At 40.2% G+C, this 26,496-nt stretch overlaps 1 protein-coding gene across 1 annotated transcript in view; it reads right to left on the bottom strand.

Moving 5' to 3' along the window:
* The window catches only part of gabbr2 (gamma-aminobutyric acid (GABA) B receptor, 2), a 230,534-nt gene that overhangs the window by 80,728 nt on the left and 123,310 nt on the right, over nt 1-26,496 (bottom strand). The window contains exons 3-4 of the mRNA XM_061742628.1: nt 24,774-24,944; nt 8,730-8,831 (exon numbers count right to left, since the gene is read on the bottom strand). Of these exons, the coding sequence (XP_061598612.1) occupies nt 8,730-8,831; nt 24,774-24,944 (273 nt within the window). The remainder of the gene's footprint in view (nt 1-8,729; nt 8,832-24,773; nt 24,945-26,496) is intronic.

Below are 26,496 nucleotides of genomic sequence, written 5' to 3'. Positions count from 1 at the left end.
ATCACCACATTCAGTCTTTGGAGCCCCCAAATCACTGCTCTAAAAGATACTAAATACTACTAAACTACAACAATGGGAATTTTTCTTTCTTTCTTTCTTTCTTTCTTTCTTTCTTTCTTTCTGGCTCATATCTTTCCTTCCTTCCTCCCTCCCTTTCTTTCAGGCTCATATCTTTTCTTTCTTTCTTTCTTTCTTTCTTTCTTTCTTTCTTTCTTTCTTTCTTTCTTTCTTTCTTTCTTTCTTTCTTTCTTTCTTTCTTTCTTTCTTTCTTTCTTTCTTTCTTTCTTTCTTTCTCATATCTTTCATATCATATTCATATCAGGCTCATATCTTTCCTTCCTTCCTTCCTTCCTTCCTTCCTTCCTTCCTTCCTTCCTTCCTTCCTTCCTTCCTTCCTTCCTTCCTTCCTTCCTTCCTTCCTTCCTTCCTTCCTTCCTTCCTTCCTTCCTTCCTTCCTTCCTTCCTTCCTTCCTTCCTTCCTTCCTTCCTTCCTTCACGTACGTTGTGCGTGGATTTTACGCAGAACCTTCCTCTGTGTGAAGCTTTAAATCAGCTTCACACAAAAACGTCATCAACAGGAATTTATCATTTTTATCGCGAGATGACAAATTCTTACCGTGGGGAATTGTTTTGACGGTTTATCGTGAACGGTAAAATATCACCCATTCCTACATGACATAAAGCATTACATTTATGTATGATTAGGGGCATGGACATGTGATTGGCGGCCGGCTTAGCTGCTATCACTTCCTCCTCAGTTGTCAATGTTGCTGTGAAGCTTAGCTAAGCAGCTGGCAGCTAGTGCTACTCCGGCACAGACTAAAGACAGTAGTCATTCCTGACTGTGCCACCGAAACAACATTTGGAAAAAAGATATTCTGCCGCAAAGGTTCACTGCTCAACAGCTCCTCTGGCATGGATCAGCTGAAGGAAGCGGGAGCCATGGGTAACTTTGATTGACATGAGGTGGGGCTGTTCTCTTTTCAGAAAAACCTATGGGCGACATCATGGAGGGTTTGTCCAGTAAAGCAAAAACAAATAAACATAGCATTGAAAAGCATTGCTGACAAAGGCATGAAAACAAAGGCTGGACTCTAAAGAATTGAAAATGTGAAGCAAGGTACATCAGCTGTAATCTTAAAGAACCTGCAGTTATCCTGCAGTTATTGGGGATAATGAGAAACCATTACAAATACAGTTCATTAAGTCATCCCTCAGGCAGTCCACCATATGTCATGCATCCTCAAATCAGAGAGAGCAACTAATCACTGTCATCTTAATTCCTAAACACTTCTCTGGTGCCAGAGAACATGCAACGATATTTAATAGGTGCTTTGCATAAAACCCTCTTTGTTCCACAGCTCGAGTATTTTCAAAATGTGTATGTGTGCAGATGTGCAGGTAAAAATGCAAGAGTTTTCGGGAGTATGTTTTTGTGTTTTATCGTGTGTTCGTGCATGTGTTTATGTGTCGATGAGACATGCCGGTGGAAACTCAATAATGCCGCTCATCCCTGAAGGAAAGGCACTTAACCCAAATGACTCCAGCCATGGCCATAGGCGGCAGACTCCGTATAAATTCAGGCTTGCCTGGCAACAACATGCAAAAGGCTGCATAGTTACAGGCAAGGGCAAGAGCGAGCATGTTGTGTTACTGAATTACAAATGGACTGGGGCACTGCAGGGCCCCAAATTACCGCCATTGCTCATGCTTTTATGTAACTGTAACAATTATTGTTCTCGAAGAGGGTAGCATTAAGGACAGCCTTAACTGGTTTATTCTTGTCAGGGTTATTTGTAACTTTATAATGGTGATTAACATGAAGAACAGTGGGCAAATTATAAGCACAGTCAGGCCCTCTTAAAGTTTAATAAACGCACATTCACAGCAATAATGCAGTTTTTAATGAGTTTGAGGGACATGTGATTTGAGAATTTGGTGACGGGCTTCAAATTATACCATCCCACATCTGTCTGGGATGTTTTCTGTGCAGTGTGCAGACGTAATCAAATCCTTACTCTTGCTCGTGTCTTAGAAGCCATAATGGCCTTACAGATAGCACACAGTATGCAGTGCACGTGCTGCAGGGCCTCGGGCACATCACAGGAGAGAAGGGTGCACATGGCCAAATTAGGTCTGTGTAATTGGTTGCTAAAAGTTTCAAGGAGGTGGTTAAGACATATTAACTACTAGTTGCAGTAGTCAGGTGTATTTCAGGCTGAACCGAGAGCAGTTTGAAAGAAGCAAACAGGCTAATAACCCCCCCCATAAGAACAGTTTACAATTCTTTTCTTACTCATAGAGCTCAGGGGACATTGCCAAAATCAGTTCTTCTTATACTGTCTTTGTGGTCCGTCAAGTTCTCTGCAAATGGATGCCTTCAGGTGTTGTCACAGAGCACTGTACCCAACATGCACATCCTTGAATTCAGCTGGAACAGTGAGATCTAGGGCTGAAAGATTTTTGAAAATAATCTAATTACGATTTTTTTCCTCAATATTGCGATTGCGATTTAATATGCGATTATTTTTTTCAATGTCCTTTTCTCATGTATTTTTCAACTACACAAGCAATAAATCAGTCTGTTTTATAATAAACAATGCCAGATTTATTTAAAGCACAGATTACAACAATAAAGAAAACAAAACTGTGCCTTTACCTCTTTAACACGTCTACACACGGGTCATTCTCTCTGAACCCAATCGCACGACACCAAACCGGGTTAAACTTTAGCCAAAACGAGCCGTAGTTTAATAGAAAAACACAGAAAAACTCCCACAGGGAACAAAAAACCTTCCTCACAGGCAGTACTCGAGTTGTAAAAAAAAAAAATCAGGGGGGATGGTGGGTTTTATCATATGGGGACAGATAATTTGTGCTGATTACAAATAATAAAATATATAACAAATATTAGCACTGACCTGCAGAAATACTGCAGGAATGACATAGCAGCAGTTAAATGCAGCCTTCTGTAAGCTTTAAATATCCACTGGGCTTACATCAAATACATCAAAACACAAAAATAAAAACAGTTTTCTGAACTTATCAATATGTCTCTGTCCTTCACAGGATAAGGAAAATGGATCACTGCAAAAACTCAAAATCTCAACAAGAATATTTGTCTTATTTCTAGTGAAAATGTCTCATTTTAGTAAAAAAGAAATCTCATTACACTTAAAGCAAGACTCATCACTGGAAAAAACTAATATTTTCACCCGTTTCAAGTAGATTTTCACTTGAAATAAGTAGAAAAATCTGCCAGTGGAACAAGATTTTTTTGCTTGTAATAAGAAGATAAATCTTGTTCCACTGGCAGATTTTCCTACTTATTTCAAGTGAAAATTTACTTGAAACAGGTGAAAATTGTCAAATAAGTTATATTTCTGGTGATGACTCTAAATGTTGAAATAGCAGTAAAACCACATTCATTGATGAAATGACATAAGGTATGGAAAGGGGGGATGGCAGTTTTACAGGGGGGAATGATTTGGACATCCCCCTTCAACTCGAGTACTGCTCACTCAGAACTTCTTCATAAATAACTCAAAAATCACAGAGAAAAAAAAACACCAGCAAACTAACAAACAAAGCAATAAAGCTCACAGAGTTAACAAAACGAACCAGCAATGAACAACTCGCAGCCGCTCTTTAACTCCTCCTGATGAGCTGACGGGCTGCAGGTGGTTTAAGGCTGATTTATGGTTCAGCGTTACACCAACGCAGAGCCTACGCTGTAGGGTACGCGGTACGCGCATCGTACAGCACGCCACGCCGACTCTGCGTTCATATATTTAATAAATGTATAAAGCCCATATATTTATAAAGCCCTGCCTGGCCGAGCCCTAACACTGTGAGGCCATGGTAGATACAGTAGGTTACATGCGGACACGCGGCACTGTTGACTTTTTTTCCCTGCCAGCAACGTGACCAGATCATGTGATCTGGTCAAATCACAGCCTTTGCGGTTAGAAAATCTTGTTTTATCACATCGCGATATTATCGCAAATGCAATTAATCGTTCAGCCCTAGTGAGATCCTATTGTATGTGAAAGGGTTCCAACGCAGAGCTCAGCAGGAACCGCATCGCGCCTGAAAAGTCAGTCCAACCTCTCCTTCCTCTGGCGTGTCTGATCGTTAGGTGAGGCAATGATGACATTCACAAATTCTTCATCGTTATCAGAGATGAACAGAACACTCTGTTACATTCCTCGTGGACATTTCTTTAATTGAAGTCATTAAGTTGAATGTTTTCTCAACGTCTTCTCATCTGTTAATTTGCAGTATTTCTGCCTTTAAAGCTTAAAACACAGTAAAAGAAACCAAAATGTTGGGATGGGAGGAATGAAAGATTAGTAATGATGAGTAAGGGTAATGATTGATTTTGGGTCTTATTTTAGTGTTATTTAGTTATTTTTAGGTTCCATTAAAACCAGTCCCCCGTGGCGCTGCATTACTAGAGGACGTTGAATGGAGATCATCAGCTCCTCAGTGTGAACCTTCACTACATAGTACACTATGTACTGCACTATTTATTGAGTAGTGGGGGATTTCAGACTCTCGTTTGTCTGATTTTAAAGTTTCTGTGGGATTTCTGGTTCGACTTCTTTGGTGATCTGTTCTAATCCTTCACACCTGCTTCTGTTGATATTTGTGTGTATTTATAGTCCTGTGTCTCCTTCTCCTCTTGCAAATCAGTCTCTTGTGCTTCCAGGTTGTTTATCTATTTATTTATTTATTCATCCATCAGTATTATTTTGTTTGGCATATCTGAACAGCCAAAGTCCACATGAAACAAGATTTTTCCAAATGGACTCGAACAACATACCGGGGTGGAATTGGATTTTCACATCTCAGGTAGGGCTGGGCGATATGGCCTTTTATTAATATCTCGATATTTTAAGGCCATGTCACGATACACAATATATATCTCGATATTTTGCCTTAGCCTTGAATTAACACTTTGATGCTACAGTCACACCAGTATGATAATTCTATATGTCTACATTAAAACATTCTTGTTCATACTGCATTAATATATGCTCATTTTAAACTTTCATGCAAAAATGGGGAATAAGTCAAATTTACCAAAACTGTATTTATCAAACAGTTACTAAGCAGTGAGTGGCACAAACATAAAAAGTGTAATTTCAAAAGTTCTTCCGTCTGAAGAACATCTGCTAAGAACATGTTCTGGTCCTGGTTTTACCAGGATGACCAGGTTTCACCTGGTTTTACCTGGTTTTACCAGGATGAGCTGCTCTGAGCAGCAGGGGCCCCTTAGAGCACCTTTATATTAAATTGTAGGTGCAGGGACTGCAATGTTTCATCCTCTCCTCCTTTACTTTGCATCACTTTCACTTATTGTTAGAAATATGACGTCATATAGTCTTGTTTGACTTTGTTTCAATGATAGTGATTGATTTCATGTGGCCACATTTAAGCAACACTAGGGGATGTTTCTCAGTTCTGGAAGAGAAAGGCCTGAATTATGGTTCCGCGTTAAATCGACGCAGAACCTACGGCGTAGGGTACGCGGCGATGCGCACATTACGCTGTAGGCTCTGCGTTGGTGTAACGCGGGACCATAAATCAGCCTAAAGGCTCGGCTGCGCGTGTCGCGCTAAGCGGCTCCTCGGCTCTCCACAGAGCCGTGCACGTCGTGCGAGGAGAAAACATCCCCTCCCGTCTTTACAAAGCCGGTTAGCTTTGGAAAGAGTCCGCCGCGCGTAGCAACCGCGCAGATGAGCTCACGGCGCAAACAGTCCGAGTTTGGGAAAGTTAAGTTAAAGTTAAAGCGGGGTGGAACTGAGCGGCGGTCCCGACACCAGCAGCTGGTCGGGGGCCAATGACAATGCACACACGACAGCACGTGACTGATGTATGTGACAGGGTGCGCTTGTTTTATGTCTCAGAGAAGGAGAGACGAGACGAGAGAGCGAGAAAAGTCTGTCATTTAATGCCCGCGGCTAAAAGCACAATGCGTGAAAATTTATATTTGAATATGCACGATAGAGTAATTTTGTACATCGCACAGAGTAGAAGCCGAGGTACATCGGCTATACTCGATATATCGCCCAGCCCTAATCTCAGGCCTCGTTTACATGTAGCAAAAACGGTGATGTTTTCATGCGTTTTGGCCGTTCGTTTACACGAAAACGGAGCTCAAAGTCACCAAAAACGATAATTTCTGAAAACTCCGGCCAAAGTGAAGATTTGCAAAAACTCAGTTTTCATGTTTGCGTCTAAACAGAGAGAAACGGACATTTAGGATTCAGAACTTCACATTATGCGACAGAAACGTCACCAGCGTCATGTGTGCGACCTGTGTTTACAATTTGTTTGGCCACCGTCAATATTTTCTTGTATTTTACCTGTTTTATATTCTAACGTCACACTTAAAAGTAACTCCACTTCTCTGTCACTACAAACGAAAGACTCTCGTTCCATCTTGGAAGTAACTGGAAGTTACATGTGTCATTTGTTGACGTTTTTTTCCAGGATTTCGATTGGCTAGCATGACTTTATGCTTCTCATTACACTCCCGCCTGTAGGTTTGGCTGCTCATAGCACCTTAACAGCGTATTTATGTAAATGATGGTATTTTTCAAAACGTAGAGGGGGAAATATCAGTTTTTGTAAATACCCAGCTATGTGTAAACGTGGCTTCAGTCTGGATCGTCTGGTTGCTCAAACAGGATTCTAGATTGCCTTTTTAAAAAACACATGAAAACAACTACGTCCACCAGTAAATGGAAGTGAGGGTGGGGATTGTGCTGACATCTATCTTTAGCTGTCTGTAAGCCTACAGCTAAACGGCCTGTGCCATGCACCCCACTGCACCGATGACCTAAAATAAAGCTACACCAAGAAGCATTCTCCCATCGCTGACACCTTTTCTTGTAATTCCTGGAAAATTAGCACATAACAATTTGTAACAGGGCCCAAGCCAATTTCCCTTCCACCTGTTCTATACATGTAGGTTACCATAGCAACCATGTGGATTTGGGAACATCAGGAAGAACAAATACTGACAATATGCTGAAAATGCGAGATTGTATTCTGATCATATATATTAAGGTTTAGATGTGGCCTGGCTGTGTAAATGTAGCCTTACTTCACTTTGTGCTGTTAGGATAATAATGAAAGACCATCCATTTTTTTTATGGAAAAGGCAAACTTATTGGAGTGCAAGCCATTTATTGTCAGTTGGTTTTGTGTATGTCAACAGGACAGGTTGCTATTATGTGTTCTTACCATAACATTATTATTGCATTTGTATAATATAGTGATGAGGGGTGGTAACTTGATATGCAATCATATTTGTTAACATGACTTTTAGTAGATAAATATTAATTGTACATGCGTGGTACTCTTCCATGAAGAAACAGAGACAAAAGCATGATAGCAAAGAGAAATTAACTCATTCTTTGTGTTTCATACTTCAGAGGCATCATGACTGAATGTGTAATGAATAATTAAGTCATAATAAATAATAAAGTGTTTTGATCTTATTTTAGATTTTAGGACATGTTTTCCTCATTTGACCCCCTATTAAAAGCAAGCTGCTGAATATATTTTGTTGTGACTGAAACCTCAGTCAGAAGATATGTATTTTTTTAGATGGCAACATTGATATCTTATGTTCAAACTTATAAAGAATAAACTTGAGTGTTACTAAAATTACAACATAAATGTTAGCGTTTGTCTCTTAAGTAAGCAGGCCTTTGTTTGGATGTTATCTTCTCTCTTTTTTTCCTCTGTAAGTGTGTTTAAAGTACCACAACACAGAAGGCTGGCGAGAAACATAGAGGACTGCTATAATGCCCCACACCCTGTCTGCACTCAGCGCGACTGAATATTTCAGATAGAATTTCACAGAAGTGAGGGATCTATTTGTGGATTACAGTGAGGCCGAGGCCCTCTTATCAAACTTCACCTCCCCACCTAACACTTACACATACAAAACAGCATGAATATATATATATATATATATATATATATATATATATATATATATATATATATATATATGTATTTGCCATAGTTGCTGTTGAGACACCAAAACATTGTTTTGTGAACATGTTTTTAGGGACTCAGATGACCCACAGCCACCGTCCAGGTGATTTTACTTTAAAGCTAAACTGATAAGCATACTGTTTTAGCATATTTTCCTTCAACATAGCAGAAAGGATTTTTCGCTCATTTTACTCTATTCGTTCCTTTTTGTTGCTCTTTTTTATTTTGCTGTGCTATTTCTGCCAATGCCTGCTAAAAATGCATGTATAATTCATCAAACGGACACATGGCGTGCAACCAGGTAACGTCACCGGCTACAAGTTAGTTGGATGAGATGGCCTTTACGCTGTACACTTTTGGACACCAGTGCCACACAGCAGTTTTTACAGACAATCTTCCTCCATACTCATACACAAAACACATCCAGACAAACACATATTCAACTAACTATATATGCATCGTTCATAAAGAAAATGCTTACTTTTATCCCGAACCATTTGTCTCAAGAATCCAAAGGAATTTGAATAACTAATTTAACAACTGATCTCATTTTAGCTGTCTTCCCCTCATAATGTCTCATTAACATATTTTATTATTATGGTCTGATTTGTTCTCTCTATTTTGGTTTAGACAATAGAAAGGATACATGCATAAATGTGTGCATATCTATGTGTACAGTAGACTTAAATGCCCACAAATTCTGGTTCACCTACCTTCAGCTTTTTGACATTGACACAGGGATCGTTGGAGAAACTTTCTGTGTCGGCGATCTGAATGTCTGCTTTTTCCAGCTCATTAGTCAGATCATTCCTCACCTAAGAGAGGAGTAGAGAGGGAAGGATGGAGAGAGAAAAGAAACAAAGCACATTGGTGAGCATGCTGTAAGAATACCATTTCTGATCACTGCTCATCACTTATATCTTACCCAGCCCTCTTGCATGTCCCGGTGTTGTCAAGGGATTTGCATTACACAATGGATGGACGTAGCCAATATGATAGCACCTGGTAATTTAAGCCATCGAGTTCAGATACTGAATTTGTTGAGAGCACATGAAGAAAAACCCAGTGATGCTCTTTAGAAGCTGCCAAGCTATTGTACTTCTTATTTCTGCAAAGGCAGAAAATAGGTTTCTGTTTAGATCTTGGGTCTTTTAGTGTTTGAGCCATTTGGAGACATACTAAAGTGGATCCAAAAGCTGTGTCCATTCAGTTCATGGTAGAGCAGTTTCTGGCACATCCACGCTGGCTCAATGTCTCTGCCCAGGCGGCTGCTGCTTGGTCGGGAGAAATGTTGGAGATGAAAAGAATGCTAGAAATGGCAGACTTAAGATCCATTTTGTTGTCAAATTTAAATGATTCCTGAATAAAATAAATATATTTCTGCCGCTTAGTGATCTGAAAGTGGTTCTGTGTGTGAAAAGATGGTAAAGGTACTAGCTCCAGCTTTTAAAATAACAGAAATCCACTCATGGAGGGCCTGAGATCTCATCCTGCTGGATGCATGAGTCTGAGGGATATGCATTTGTTTCTTGCAGAATAAGAAAAGAAATAGCGTACTGTATGTACAATTAGAGTAATCCAAGTTTCTTTGCCGGTGATTTATCAGTAGCTGTATGTCTGCTTTGATGCATTGATTCAATGGGATGGTGAGTAATGTGATCGTGAGGGAGAGAATGGAGCAGGTGCCCCACTGGGATTGTGAGCCCGAGGTGGTTTATCATCTTTCACACTCTCTCGTCACTTACAGACATACATTTGTCCCTCCCGCTGGCTCTCTTGCAGCCCTCTAACATATTGCGCTGTTATAGCAGGAAAACTACAGGTGTACCGAGGGTTAAAATGGTATTTTTTATCTGTAGGGGGGGGTGAAGGTGGGGGTCAGGATGCTATTCCAAGCTTGTAGTAGGTGTAAATAATAATTAAAAAAAAGAAACATTGAGACACCTCAGCATTCTGCACATCAATCATATTCATCCCATATAAAACAATTTGTATAAAAGTAAAAATGGACGGCACACGTGGACTTCAACTCCAGCAGTAAGCCCTGTATATTCGAAGGACTGATCTGGGATGGTGTTTGTGCGTTCTTCTCGTTGCAGCCAAGACATAGTTGAAACAATTTAAGTTGCATTAAAATGCCTGGGAAATAAGGCACATGCACAAATATAGGGCGACCACACAGGACCTTCATCTGTTAGCTGCTCTGTGTTGCCACGGCCAACTGTCCTTGGCATGCACGTTCGAGAACACACACCCTCTGATGTCTCAGCATGTCCCAAGTTCCATGCTTTTGGCTGGGGGTGAAAAGGCTGATAATAGCTACAGGGCATGGCTGCAGGAAATGAGAATACTTTGGTCAAAGAGAGAGTAGAGGATGTCATTAGTGAAGCCCAGCAGGATAACCACAAACATCCTAATGGGACACATCTTCTCTTCTTTTCCACTTATTTTACAGTATTGATTACAGCTGCCCTGTGTACAGGTGTACCCACGTTTGGGGTGGGGTGTTGGGCATGATTGTTTGTCAATGTGCCTAAAAGGGGCTGACCAAACTTTTAGCATATCTTGATCGTATGTCTTAAACTATGTGTATATCAAGGTTTCAGTCCAAAGCCAACATTCAAACTCACTCCCTCCATTCAAACATACACATGAACACACCAAAGCGCACAAGCACAAACACAAACACACACTCCACACCTACTTTAACAGAGACTACACACAAAATTCAGAGGTTGTCAGAGGCTCAGGATGCTCTTTGTTGTCATAGAAACTCAGAAACAAGCCAAATCTCAAAAGAAATAAAATGTAAAAAAAAATAAAATAAATGACGCATTGAAAATAATGAGAGTTATTGAGTCTGTGGGTTCTAAAAGTAGAACAACAGATATCAAATGAAGATATTAAGTATAATTTGTTTCCATAATTAGTTCCAATTCAGACTAACCAAACCCTTTATTCTTCATCAGAAAAAAGCTTTGCACCTTTCATACTTAATTGGTAGGTTTAAATAAGAGAAAGAAGAAAGAAAGAAAGAAAGAAAGAAAGAAAGAAAGAAAGAAAGAAAGAAAGAAAGAAAGAAAGAAAGAAAGAAAGAAAGAAAGAAAGAAAGAAAGAAAGAAAGAAAGAAAGAAAGAAAGAAGGAAAGCAAGCACTTGTAGGACCACTAAATCAAGTAATCAGGGATTAATAGAATAGATAGAATAGAATAGGTGGTGTGATGACTGACTCTGGGCTACCATAACTTTATTTGATCATATCCCTAGATGTCAGTTATCACAATCGCTCCACTCCTGTGGTCCTCTGGTTTGAGATCTAAATCACTCAGAGCGCCGCTCACTCCTCACAAGCGTTTCCTCCAATGTGCTGCTCCCTGAGCCGAAACAACAACAAGGCCAAAGCGGATCAATACCACCTGGTTTTGCTCTCTTGAGCAACAGCTGGCTTGGTGATCTAAACAAAATCAAATAACACGTCGTGTTGTTCTGAACATTGATTGAAAACGCCTGACTGTTGTACTGCGAAATGAAAATAGTACAAATATGAAAGTTATATTACTATGATTATGCAAATAATTATATTTTAATGAATACAATTTTAATGAATTAAACATTTATATAATTACCATTTGTGCATATTTTCTATTTCTATTCAATTCATTTAATGAGCTGGGGGTGGGTTATTACCTAGTAAAGGAAGAAGACGTGAGCATCGTTCCTGCTTAAAAAAAAACTGAAAACAACAAAAAAAAACATCCACAATTGTTTGGAACCACTTGGGAATCTTTACAGGAGAGAAGTAATCTTACTGCATATCTGAGTGTGTGTGCATGTACACACAAGCTGTGTTAGATTGAAAAGAGAGTGGTGACATGAACATCTTCTTGACAGTGTAAGACGTATTGACATGCCATATCGATACACCGCACATGCACGTCAAACTTGTGTCACAATGTGTTGACTGTAAATTTGGAAATGGGTTTAAAGAAATGATCTGGCTTAGATTTTTTGTCACACTATTAAGAAACTATTAATTCAAATTGATCGATAAACCAGGTTTTATCACCCTGCCCTTGTCCTGGCAATAGCAAACTGCTGCATGTGTCAGCGATCATGGTGTAATTAAACACATAGAGGGGTCCTGGCAGAGTCCTAATCCTGCTCTCCATCAGGTTTGACAGCTGAATGACTGATTATTGCTGCTCTGTTCCTGGGTGAGCCCTGGTTTTCTGTCAATTCCAATCATGTTGATTGCTGTGTGTGTTTTATGTGCACGTGTGTCGTGTGACTGGGCAACTTAATACTCGTAAATTCCTCCAAATTCCAAATGTGTGTGTCCCAGCGTGTGCTTCAATGGGGCCTAAAAATAGAAATAGCAAGCTGGCTTACAGGTTACATTGCCAGGGGACACCTTACTGTAGGTGTGTGCATGTTGTGATCTGCTGAATACTGAACAAGCGTTACATAACATTAACCCTGTGAGAAATCACTCTGGGTAGCAGCGCAGCGAGAGGTGGGGGTGGGGGGTAGATACGTATATGTTCTTGACATTACTTCATTGTTGATAGTAGACTCGTTATGCAGGGTTAAGTGTTTATGTTTGAGCATACATATGTAGACAAATGTGTTGGTACCCTGCCATTACAGAAAGAAAAACCAACGTGACTGAAACGACCTAAAACTGACAAATGTGATAAATAACAGCGCATATATGCAAGACGTGCAGCACAATTGTGCACTACTGTGTTAAGGTATGCTGCTCTGTTTCGTCCAGCAGTATTTATAAATGAAAATAACTTGTCTGATTGTAATTGCTGTTACATGTCAGACATGTTTGAACGGGATGTCACCGCCTACTTTTAATGCTATTGCAATTTTTTTATTACCGTATTTCTCTTTTTTGTTTTTTACACTTTCTGGAAATATCCAAATAAATCCATGTTTTTTGCATCTCACCAACAATTAGCCAAAAAGTGTGATTGCTACTTCCAAAATATGCCGTGCAGCTTTGAAATCCATTTCAACTTCAACAGTCAGGTGGGAATGAGTGCTGAATCAATACATTTTTCAATTTTTTCAGCACTTGAATGGGTTCTGCTTTCTGCTTTTCTGAATGGGAGATGGCTGTCAAACCACAGAATAGATGAAATATAGTTAATACCAACATAATAGGCTTCATATCACACAGTCCCATCCACTCATATTCTGCCATCAGAAGGAGTTGCACTTAGAAGATGTTCCAGTATAGCAGTGAGTTCTTTCAGGGGTTGATATTTTGGGCATGAGGCAAAACATGTTTGCAATTATTCTGAACAGCTAAGCTGAAGACAGAGTGAATCATGGCTCTGATGCTGATGTGTTTGGAGTATCTGGCGTGGTGCTTGATATAAAAGGTTCATCATTATGTCTGAGAGGTTCAGAAGAATTCAGTGAAACCCCAGTATTCATACTAATGCCCTACTCTGTTTCTTGTGGACAGAATCCTAGTCTGCAGCAGTCTTCAAGCCTTTTGTGCTGGAACCCCAAGACCAAGTGGTCCTAATGATTGGCTGATATTTTGCTCAACCATAAGCTTTTCTGTCTGTTTTATGCTTTAAGCTTTACAAATGGATATCTCTCTTGAAATGACAGGCCAATCTAAAGGCCGGGATACACCCACCCGATTATCGGCCGTCGGACGCCGTCGGGAAGTCGGGTGAGGTCGGTATCTCAAGTCGGGATACGATGCAGGAAACACTGGTTACGTGACACAGTGGTTCCCTGAAGAAAAAGGTTTTAAAATACCAAAAAAAGTTGATTGAATTTATATATTCTTTCCCTCATACAGCGTTGCCACCATGTAGCTCTGGAAGCCAACAAGAGCACACCCCCTGTATGTCACAGTAACTACCAGGTCCTTCGGCTGACTCATGTCAGAGGAGCTGCGAAGCTGCCGGTGGACGTTAACGCCAGAATATCCTGCTTCACATGTTGAGTAGATGATGAAATCAGAAGTTACTGCTGCGTTTAGCCAATTCTGGGTAAGTAAACACTGCTGGTGGCAAGTGATGATGGCTTACTATTGGTTTAGCCAACTATCAATGGGCTAAACGAGTTGTCATGCACCTAAAATTAAACAATACAAACCAAAGCGTTTTATTTCTATTTTTATAACCAAGCTGTAAATATGTATGTTAAAAACTGCCTATTCCTTCTTGGTCCAAATTTTGCTCTCTCTAGACTTTCAGGACATGTTTTTGACATATAATAATGCAACAACAGTTTTTAAATAGTATATACTGTTTATATTTCATAATTATATATTTTTTACTTTTTTACTCTTCCCTGCATGTGTGTGTTGAGTGTACTGCTACTGAAAAGAAATAAAAGATAATCTTATCGTATCTTATCTTATCTTAAGGTAAGCAGCAACATTAACAAAATATATAATTTATGTGAATTATTCCAATTAATCATGAGTTAACTATGCATATTGTTTTAATTAATCACAATTAAACATTTTAATCCATTGACAGCATTAATTAAAATTGATCAATTAAAGTGGGGACGACCTAGGGATCAGTAATAAGTAAACGGCACATTCAGACTCGACAGTAAGTAGACAACAACTAAATACATGAAAGGAAAATATTAGTATACACATGTTTGCAGGAGCAAATGTAATGTAATGTGTGTGTGTGTGTGTGTGTGTGTGTGTGTGTGTGTGTGTGTGTGTGTGTGTGTGTGTGTGTGTGTGTGTGTGTGTGTGTGTGTGTGTGTGTGTGTGTGTGTGTGGGCGGGGGGTACTTGGAAAGGACAGAATCACAGAAATTTCAACAAAGACAGTGATTCCTCACCCTCAGCAAACTAAGCTACTCAGCCATTTCCCACACAGACGCAACTTCCCCGTGTCACTCTGGTAAGTCAACTAGGAAACGATCGTTTACCACAGTGAGAAAACATATCAACGCGACTGAGGGTTAGCAGATAATAACTAGCAGTGGGCAAACACTCAGCAATAAAAAAATAAAAACACGGTTGCAGCGGGAACGATGGTTTGTCTCACAACGTGTGCAGCACAAGGAAAACCCAGACTGGGTGTTCTCAGACCAGACACAAACGCCTCTGAGGTGGAGCTCTCTGGAAGTGCTCAGAGTAAGTGTTGTTTTTTCGGGGTGGGATCCCAGCATTTCTCTTGGTTTGGGCAAACAGCCAGATGTTCACTTTCTTCCAGTGATCCTGACTACAAATGGGTTTTTTCTCACTCTCAGTCTTCATGAGGGATGAGAGGATGTAGCGTCGGTACAGCAGCTGCGCTGCATCCCGGGGTCGGCATGAAGGCCTTCGCATCAACAGGGCACGGGCAGGTGCCTCTGTCTGGATCAGTACATTAGCAGGTCTCGCTGTTGCAGTGTCATGGTGATAGGAGAGATGTTTTTGCCCGTTTCCAGGTAACCGGAGGGTCTGTTGAGATTGGGGGGCTGAATGAGTCAGGCCCTTACCTGGTAGCCTTTTGCACTACAGTAGGAACTGGGAGATATGAGGCTTTCACAGCTTTTCACAGCTCACAGCGTCAAGAGATATGATGTTGGCGAGAGTTATTTACTATCTCGCCTGAGCAGCTGCTCGTCAGCAGGGACCCCTGCTCATTTTTTGGGGGTGCAGACCTTTTCTGAGGTTTCTTTCTCTCAAAACCATATACTTGGGGCTAGAACTGTTTGTGCAGGCAGTTTCTTGGTGTTGACACAAGGCTGTGGAAATTAAATCATGAAGTTGTTGTGGATGTCAGAGGGACAGTTCTGATGAGTTACAAAAATGTTACCTCACAATGGTTTATCTTACGTGGGTTAGTGTACAGTATATTCAGGCCAGGCAAGTCATTAAGAGTTGTACAAACAGCCATTTTTATCCCATTATATCACCCAGTGCTCCTACCTAAGTGACAGTCCAGGGGCCTCATTTATAAAGCTTGCGTGCGCACATAACAGGGCTTGAAAGATGCGCACACCACCTTCTACGCAAAGGTTGGGATTTAAAAAAAAACAAAACTAACGGAAAAATGTGCGTATCTTTACGCCAACCCTGACCCTAGCGCACGAACATTTTGAAGATATGGGGAACTGGCGACGCAGGCGGTGAGGTGGTGAAATGAAGCCAGATTCATGTCATACTTTTAATGTCATCACATATCAGACTTATAGATCCATGTACACCCAAGCCGGTGTTCAGCCGAGTTGTCCTACCTTGGCAGAAAATACTACCGTACGATCCCTGTTTCTTTTATCTCAGTTTCATTTTTTTCAAAGGCTTTTTCATGCAAATCGATGATTTAACAACAGGAGGTCAGAATGTGCTTCCACATAGATCTATGTGTACGACGCTTCGGCGTAAGAAAAAAAAAACCTCAGATCACGCTTCCACATAGATAAATGTTGATGTCTATGTGGAAGCGTGGTCTACGTGGAAGCGTGATCTGACTGAGTATTTTCATCTGTCAAATCATCCTACCTGCCAATATCTATGTGCAGGGCTGCACATAATTATTTTGGTCTGGTGCTCAGAGGAGCCCCTGGTTATGTGACTTGGGGCTCCAAAAACGCGGTGACCCGTCTCGCCGGATCGATAAAAGAGGGATGCAGGAATAAGTTATTAGGCAAAACGATATTTATTCACTTATAAAGATGAATTAACAAATTATGGTGCGTGTTAGTCTGTAGAGTCAGTATAAAAGTTACAGTTTTTATCGGCCAGATTGGGATGCTCACGGCATATTTTGCACCTAGGGTTGCCAACTTTCAGAAATAGAAAAATAAAGGACGCCCCGATTTCAGCAGCGCAGGAGCCAAAAAAAAGCCCCAAAACTTCTAAACTGCATAAAAATGTGTTTATTTTATATGAAAAAACGTGTTCTTTAATAGCATTGAACTTGCATGACTGTACAGACAGCCAACTATATAGCAGCTGAAATAGCCTCCTATGCTACGTATGTCCACATCAGCCAAGGTGTAGAATATTGCTTCAGGTGAAGAATATGGTGTAAAAGTTAACTTATTTCAATAATTCAACTAGAATATGGTGTAAAAGTTAATTTATTTCAATAATTCAACTAGAATTTGGTGTAAAAGTTAACTTATTTCAATAATTCAACTAGAATATGGTGTAAAAGTTAATTTATTTCAATAACTCAACTAGAATATGGTGTAAAAGTTAATCTATTTCAATAATTCAACTTAAAAGGTGAAACTAATATATTACCTAGTCTTATTACATGCAAAGCAAGATATGTTGAACCTTTATTTGTTATAATTTTGATGATGGAATTGTTTATTGATTTCATAAAATATTCTCTAATTTATTTTTTATTTGGGGTTTTCATAAACTGTGAGCCATAATCAGAGAGCAGCGTCTTGCTGGTGCAGGAAACTGCTGCATGCAGTGACGGACACTGGCTGATTTATGGTTCCGCGTTGCACCAACGCAGAGCTTACGGGGTAGGATACGCGGGAACGCGAACGTACGGTACGCGTCGCCGTAACATCATGCAGCCACTTCTCGGCGAACACACGTTTTCTGTTCGATTCGGGTAGTGGTTCAGTTTGGCGTCTCTTTGTAGTTGGTGGTGGTGGAACGCCAAAATAATTACTTAATGGCGCTTGCTTCTCGGACATTTTGACGAGACGTGTCAGGGTTTGTTCAGTAAAGCTGCTTGTGACGATAGATCCTTCCATCTCTTCCTGCCCAACCCACCGCCGCAACGAGCATGGAGGGGGAGTAAGGACGCGCTGTGATTGGCCAGTACCAACTTTGAGTGGCAGTTCTAGGGAAAAGCTCTCACAATAGATTTTTTAATATTAGTATTCTGGTCTGGCCACAACCAATAATATGAGCCCCAGCTGTTGGTACGCAAAAGCGCTTCGCAGCACAAGATTGACAGCGCACTGTGGATTTTGACGGCGCATGCGCTCTGGCGGCCCACTTATGTGCAGCCCTGTCTATGTGGAAGCGTGATTTGACGGGTTTTTTTCTTCCGCCGAAGCGTCGTACACATAGATCTATGTGGAAGAACATTCTGACTTCCTGCTGTTAAATCGTCTATTTGCATTTGCCTTTGAAAAAAAAGAAACTGAGATTAAAGAAATGGGGATCGTACGGTAGTATTTTACCAGCTCGACACATGTCTCATTCATCCCGATGCACAGCAGAAACAGGCTGCAGGCACCTGCTGCGCATGCTCAGCAGGCTCATTTATATGCAAATACAGTCATCAAGTAGTTTGCATTGCCCATTTATGGTATGAAGTGGGCGTGTAGAGGGCGGGATATGAGGCGAATTCACGTGCGCAACCTTCCAGCTGGACTGTGATTTATAAAGAGAACATTGCGTGCAGCTGTGCGTGCACACGGTTTTATAAATCAGGATTTTTTTGTGCACACGCCATTTTCGGCTTTTGAGCGCACGTACACTTTTAGTATGAATCCTACCCACTCTTTTATAAATGACGCCCCTGGGCATTGCCATTCTCTACCAACCCAGGGAGGGCCCTGCACTGAGCCAGAGACGTTCAATAAACGAGACAGCCCACTACGGTTCGTTTTCCTGTATCTGTGTCACGTGACTGCCACGCCCCTTTAGGAGACCGAAAGTAGGTCCTGAGTCTATTGAGTCCTATGGGAAAAGTGAACGTGAGCACAGATTATTACCAATTCCTTCGCCCCATAGTAACTTAAGTAAATATGGGACCCATTTTTCAAAAGCCACAAACCTTCTGAACATTCTGACACCAAAATGGCAATTTTCAGACCGACAGATTAGGAGAAAATGAACTTTGTTTGAGACCTGTCTGTCTGAGCAACACACTCTCGCGAGATTTGGCTCTCATCGTTTTCCGATCGGATAAAATGTTTAAAACTAAAATAAAACTTGCTTCTTTGCTTAATAATACTGTTATTTTTATTATTTAAGTCTTTTTGGAAGGAAGTTGTACTGTATCTAGTGTTGTATGTTCCAAAACGATGTGGTGAGAGGGGCGACCACGCCCACTTATGAGACCGGAAGTGTATACCATTCCATACCATTGGCAGTAACGGTAATGCGCTATCTTCTGTATAGAGGATCTTTGACTGAGCTCAGGGGCCTCATGTTCGAAACGTGCGGTGCACAAAAAACGTGCGTACGCCACTTTCTACGCTAACGGTCGGATGTTCGAAAATTGATTTGAACGTAGAAAGTCTTTCACGCACACATCATGTCTGGCGTACGCACTTTTCTGAGGTTTTTCTGAGGTTTTGTCCGTTGGCGACACTCACTGGTGATGCAGTGAATTGCAGAATATGAGGAAACGTGACGTCAGCAATAAGTTCACGACCACGTGAAGGACACGACAGTCCCCACATCACCAGATAAGTTACACAAGAGTGGAGCTGCAACAATCTCACAATCAACCACATGATCTGAACTAGGGGTGTCACAATATATCGTGCCACGAGATTTCGTGATACAAAAAGTCATGATACGTGTTGTGGAGGTGACAAACTGTATCGCGATATTGGGTTATTAATATTAATCTATTGTGTTGACTAGTAACGCGCATCCGACCGCGCCTCGACCGGGGGGACCAAAATCTTACTCCACTCAGAAGAAACTAGTACCATTTTGCGGTCCCGTTTTGAGCTCTGAACCTTTACTTATGTAAGGCTGGTGTAGAGTTAAGCCTTACCTTATTAAATTAAACCTTTTTTGGGTCGTGAGTATTATAAACACGGGGACAACTTCTGCCGAGTTCGAGAGTACTTTACTGTCCGCTCAACAGTGTAGGATTTTAGAACATTTCATTTTCATTTCATTTTATTCTTTATTTTCATTCAAAAAACAAAACAATTCAATACAAACACAAATACAAATGTTCCTAACTTATGAATGAAAAGGGAGCAGAAAGAAGAAGAATCTTATCTGATCTGCCCCTTTCACAAATAACATCATTTAATAATAATTAAAAAAAAACAAAAAACTAAGTGAATAAAAACAACTAAAATAAAATTAAAATAACATTAAATAAAATTACCACCGCCTACGGGTATGTCAATCAAACTCAACATTTTTCGTTATATTTCCTTAACATACAGGTTTTAATTGTTCTTTTAAATGTAATGTTTGATTTGGATTCTTTGTTTTCTTTGTTCAGATTGTTCCATAAATTGATTCCTTTCACAGAAACACAACGTTCCATCAATTTTGTCCTGCATCTTGGTTTTATAAAAATCTCTGTTCCTTTTAAGTTATACTTGCTTTTTCTTTTTTCAAATCTTTTCTGAATGTTGATTGGTAAAGTTTTTTTATGAGCTTTAAACATAATTTGCAGAATACTATGGTCTACTAATTCATGAAATTTCAACAAATTTAACTGAAGGAATAATGGATTTGTTGGATCTCTATATCGTTTTCTACTAATTATCCTTATGGCTCTTTTTGCAGAATGAAAATTGATTGAATATATGTTTTCAACATCAACACAGCACCTAGTGCCGTACTGTGGCGTATCACTCCGCCCAATCTAAAACAGACTAATCACTACAGATAAACTGACTAGTGTCATTATAGTCCCTGATTTACATCAGAATATAAAGAATATATTTATAAAATAATGAACCTTGAATTACCAAAATAGCCTTCTTAGCAAAAATAAATCTCTTACACTTAGAAGGTGAGCATAAATCAATCTTTTTTATGATGTAAAATTGTATGTATTTATTTACTTCTATTTATTTATTTAATTTTAGTTCAATTTCTGGAAAAGAAAAAAGTCAAATCATACATGAGAGAAACTATTCAGTTTGTGGCAAAATATTTGTACTTGTATGAATCTGAAGATGCATAATGCAAACCTGACATTTACTTTTAGTTCAGTTTGTGGAAAATGGTTGGCCTGGCTTTCTCTTTAAAACTTAAACATTTATAAAGCATTACAAACTGTAACCATAGGGCAAATGTACAGTATTGTTTTGTATTTTGTGTCTTTCAAATAAAATACATTTTTTTCCAGTCATATGTTCCTCATTCAAGGTTGTTAAAAAAATACTGCTATAATATCGTATCATTATCGTGACCTCAATATCGTGTATCATATCGTGAGATTAGTGTATCGTTACACCACATGATCTGAACATACAACTAAAGGATGGAGAACAACGATGGAACCCGCAAATCCCGATGGAAGCTTTGGCTCCATTAGCGGAACCTGCTGATGCATCAGATCACACTGATCTGCTGGTCCAGGACTAAGACTGGACCATCAGCTGGTTCAGGTACCAAGAGGATCCTTCTGGATCTCTGCCCTGAACTGGACCAGCTGCTCCGGTTCGGACCAACATTACAGCTGGAGCTGCTACAGGTCGGACATCTCTCAGTCACCATGACCACCATATGGTACGAGTACTGGAAATAAAAGCCAGATCCTAAAACATCCCATAACTGTGTCTGGACAGAAAAACATTAAAATAAATTTTGCAGCGAAAAACCGGTTCTGTAAAGTTGTCTTTTAAAATAAAACTAAGATGTCACGGAAAGGTTGGTTGGTACGAACTGATTTGACTCAGAAATGAATGAATGAAGTTGAATGAAGGAAGTTTTTATTGAATGTTTATGCGACTTTCAGAGTCTGATATGGAGTCAGCTGCAGGTGCTGCAGGACTCCAGAAAGTATTTCTCCGGTGATGGATTGGGACTGAGACCGGTTTCTCCTCCTGCGGCTTCAACACTCCAACACTCCAAGTTACAGCGACTTTGATCTTTTTTTCTCACGTTTGCACCTCGATAATCCCGTTGGCACAAGTTGTCTTTATTTCTGCAGCAGATGAATCAGATCGTGATGCTTCATGTTTTAAATATAAATGTATATTGTTCACATTGTTATACTTATGAGAGAGGTGATCGCGGACATCCACAATGTGTAAAACTCAATAAACGTGTACGTTGGTTTTAATCCGTTAGAACAGTGGTCCCCAACCATTTCTGAACCACGGACCGGTTTAATGTCTGACAATATTTTCACGGCTCAATCTAAAGGTGTAGTTGATAAAAACTAAATAAAATGACAAGATCGGCATTAAAAACGGTGCTATTTTCTCTATAGTAATAATAATGAATAATAATAAAAAATCTGTATCGCCTTCACTGACACTATGTAACTTTGAGGAGCATGGTAGGAACCCTGCCACACTAAAAAACTACAAATCTTTACGGCTTTGACTGCTTTACGGCATACGTCACTTCCCCCTCCTTCCCGAGTCGCAGTCGAGACGAAAATGGGCGGGACTTGGAGCGCAGCTCCGCAGAAGCTGGTAACCGCGTTGCTGCGTTGTGGCTGCAGCAGCTCCACATAACAGACGTGGGGAAAAGATCGCTAATGGTTTAACTTTTCACCGGTTTCCTGATCGGAGGCAGAACCACGGAGGCCAAGTATCTGATATAACAGAGTAAAAGAGTGAAAGAGTCATTGGCTCGCTTGGATTCCGGCTGTAACAACCAAACACCTTCCACACAGTACCACAAACACTCACACAGACCGGGTCGGATCAAAACACGGGTTTTATTCCCCACTTCGCCAGCTAAACGCAGTTGCTGGCCAGCTCTCTGCGGTGCAATTAACCCCAATCTTCAGATAAAACTAGTTTGTTGAGGAAAAAATATTAACTCTTATTTGTAGCTGCAGAGGAAAATAATAATCTCACGAGGAAAACAAAAATATTGCTCACGCCTCGGAGCCTCTTCAGCATAATATAGCAGTCAAAAAAAAAGAAAAGAGAAGTAAGAGGGATACAAAACATGTACTGTATGTTGTACTATTATACAAATTTATTGAAACACATGGCGAATCAAACATTTACCAAAGCAGCTGCCAAACACTCCTAAACAAGGTAGCCGGAGACGGTGCTTCTGCAGAACTGCGGCAGTAAATCCTTTCTAAGTGCTTTGGAGTGCAGCTCCGACGAGGAGCTCCATTCTTTAGTAGGGATTTCATATGGATCCAGACCGTTAATAATCATTATTTTCTCGATATACCGCTCCCTGGCTTCCTTGTTTAAGGTATCCCGGTAAATTTCAGTTCCTTTCCAGCAGTTTAACATCTTTTTTTTGCGTTCCGTCTGTTCACTTGGTGAAACAGAAAAGTCCGTCCCGTCTTCATTCGCTATCAAAACAAATGCACGCGACGGGACAGGATCTTTCCGGCAGTACGCGCTGGTGCTCATGGGAAACGTAGTGTTCTTTCTGGTAAAGCACTACCGCTTTTGTCCAAAAGATGGCACCAAACTCAACAAAAGCTGAAAGTTCCGTTGTGCTGCTTTAACGTTATTTAAAGCCAGGCTTTTATTTTATTTATTAAGGAGACCGATATTTAGTGCTTTTATTTTGAAGATATCTCGCCGAAACCTTGTAAACATCCGCCGCTTCGGACTTTAATGGTAAAGTTTAACGGCAGTAGAAAGTGTGTCTGCAAGACTAAACTAGTGTCGGGAATGCTAAAGTGGTGCCCAACTGACACAAAAAGCACCTTCTGATAAGGATTTGTTTTCTTTGCAAATGCTATGCCGTATTTATGTACATATCGAGTTTGGCTGTCATGGTTATTCATGTATTGTGGTTAGCGGTAGGCCTGATTTATGGTTCCGCGTTAAATCGACGGCGTAGCCTACGGCGTCGCCGCGCACCCTACGCCGTAGGCCCTGCGTAGGTGTAACGTGGAACCATAAATCAGCCTGTGTAGCTGTTATTACCGAGCGAGCGAGCAGCTGCGTCGGTCTTTATTTAAGTTAAATCAAACTTATATGAATGTAGAAAGACTAACTCTATTTTATTTTATTACTTTATAGCTCTTACAGTGTGTTTGCAGTGTATTTATTGTACATCCAAGGAATAAAAACATTGTGAACCATCAGTTTGAGAGTCATCCATCATCAGGGGATGCTACAGAAATTATTTTTTCTTTCTGTGCGGCCAGATGACCCACGGCCCGGTACCGGGCCGGGGCCCGGGGGTTGGGGACCACTGCGTTAGAATATAATATGCGGGACAATAAAGCGTAACAAGGAGCCGTATTTCATCCACCAACTTAAGTTCTGGTGTCGGTTCTTAAAATACAAACAAGAAAAGCAGGGTGTAATGATGCACTGACGCTGCACATAAACATTCACAAACCCGTACGATCATAATAAAACCACAACTCTTCACAGAACGCAACACACACCTTATTACATGAGGCCCCAGGACTGTTGCATGTTGTTGTGAGGGTAGCTCACATTAGCTACCCAAGGGAACACGGGGAGAACATGCAAACTCCACACAGAAAGGCCCTTTCGTCAACCCCACCCAGCTGAAGTCATGGGGAAACTTAACACGCACTTCAGCGCCCACAGCGTGCCCGGCGTCCGCGGCGGGAATCAAACCCAGGACCTTCTTGCTGTGAGACGGCTGCACTACCAGCTGTGCCACCGTGCCCCCCAAACAGCCATTTTTCAACACTAAATGTTTACACCTCTCTCTACCCTACTGACCGTATCTGACGTGAAATTGCTACACTGGTCCACAGATGTATTTTTACAATAAAAGGCTTGAAAATGTACTCGTAATGTGTTTTCTTACTCTTCTCAGTTCAAGTTCAACAGCACATTCTGGTTCCTGCATCATGACATCTTTCCACATCTCATCACTTCTCATTTCTCAATAACTACTACTACAAAGAGAACGCTCCAATCCACAGACATTGATGCCAGAGAAGTGACTGACCTCTGAGAACCTCTGTACGTCCTGCGTGAGGGTCCCCACACGGGTCCAGTTGTAATAGTTGAGAAACTTCACCACTGCCGGATTCACAGCGTTGTCAGATGGAACAGTGCGGAAGAAGTTGGGGTACTTTTTCTTGTCTGCTAGAACTGGGGTCGTTGCTGCGAATGACAGCTGTAATAAAAAAAGAGGAAGAAACACAGTCAGCATGGAGTCTTTCTGTAAAGGTTAAAGGCAACAGTCATAAAACATCCTGGCATGTCAATCAAACTAATGCACTAGATGGAATGGTCTCAGACCACCCTGGCTTTTGTTTGCAGGTTCCTCCAGTTTCAGGGATTCAATCGTGGAAATGTGGTCTTGACACATGTACAAAGGCATTCATTCATAGTCTAAGAGACTGTGAACAAATCACTGTTACTTTACAAACATGACTTTAAATGTCAGCACACAATAGCTTTGAATAGATCTATAAATATTCTGGATATATTCTAATGACAAGAAAAAAGTATTTTGAGAATTTGATTCATGCCTTGCTTTGTAAGTGTTTACTCTTTTCACATCAAATTCCTGAGATGCAAAGGTATCTAACTAAGCATGAAATATCCTAGACCTAAAACACTTATTGCCTTTTTACAGACAGATATTGATTTAAGTAAATCTAGGCACAACTCTTGAGAATCAATCCACATACACAATAAGAGAGAGTCCACTAATTTCAACACTAAAACTATCTTGCTATTGCTTAAGCTAATGGACTAAAACTCTTATGTCATAGCAAGTCTTTAATCAAAAATTCTTATGATGCAGCAAAGCGAGAATCCTCACTAAGTGCAATATAGCCATGTTTTTTAATGTATTACATTTTTGGTAACATGAATGAGACATTTTTAAATGTGTGTGTATATATATATATATATATATATATATATATATATATATATATATATATATATATATATATATATATATATATATATGTGTATATATATATATATATATATATATATATATATATATATATATATATATATATATATATATATATATATATAAGAAGTTTAAAAAAGACTCAATATTTAGACACTAGCAGCTGAGCTGGGATAATAGGGCACTTTTCTCTATTTTCAGGGTCCTATCTGTGTTAATTTAATGAGCGATATGAATCAGTGCAGGGTTAATTACATACTTTGTAAAGATTAAGCAGAACGTTTGATTCATGATAGCAATCCATACAAGGATATTACGATTCTGTCTGAGACCAGGAAGTAGACCAGCAGATTTCCTAAAAGTGCAACACAGCCTTGAGGAGTTTAAGCACCTCTTCACTTTAGGGATGAATGTGATCTGCTCCTTAAGCCTAAAGATTGTTATTCTTCATTGATTTTAGTAAAGTTAATATAATTTCACATTCATGGAAACTTTATTAAGAGGGTACAAGCATGGTTACAAAAAAGTGAATATCTGAAAGAGTGAGGGCTTGGAGGTTAGCCCCGTTCCCTCCCTACAAGAGGGTTCCTGGACTGGATTCTGACTGGAATCTATCCGTCTGGAGTTTGTTTGTACCCGTGCTTGCTTGGGTTTCCTAAAGGCACCTAAAAACATGCACGCTAGGCAAACTGATGACTCCAAGTTGCCCCTGTGAACTATAATTGCATCTGCAAGTGTCTGGCAACCTGTCAGGGGTGTAGGATTAAGGAATAATGAATAGCAATAAGTGCCTTTG

This window comes from Cololabis saira, chromosome 15, assembly GCF_033807715.1.
Source record: "Cololabis saira isolate AMF1-May2022 chromosome 15, fColSai1.1, whole genome shotgun sequence".
In the NCBI taxonomy this organism is placed as follows: domain Eukaryota; kingdom Metazoa; phylum Chordata; class Actinopteri; order Beloniformes; family Belonidae; genus Cololabis; species Cololabis saira.
Note: the sequence above shows the minus strand (reverse complement) of the source record. Positions and strands in the feature narration are given on the sequence as shown.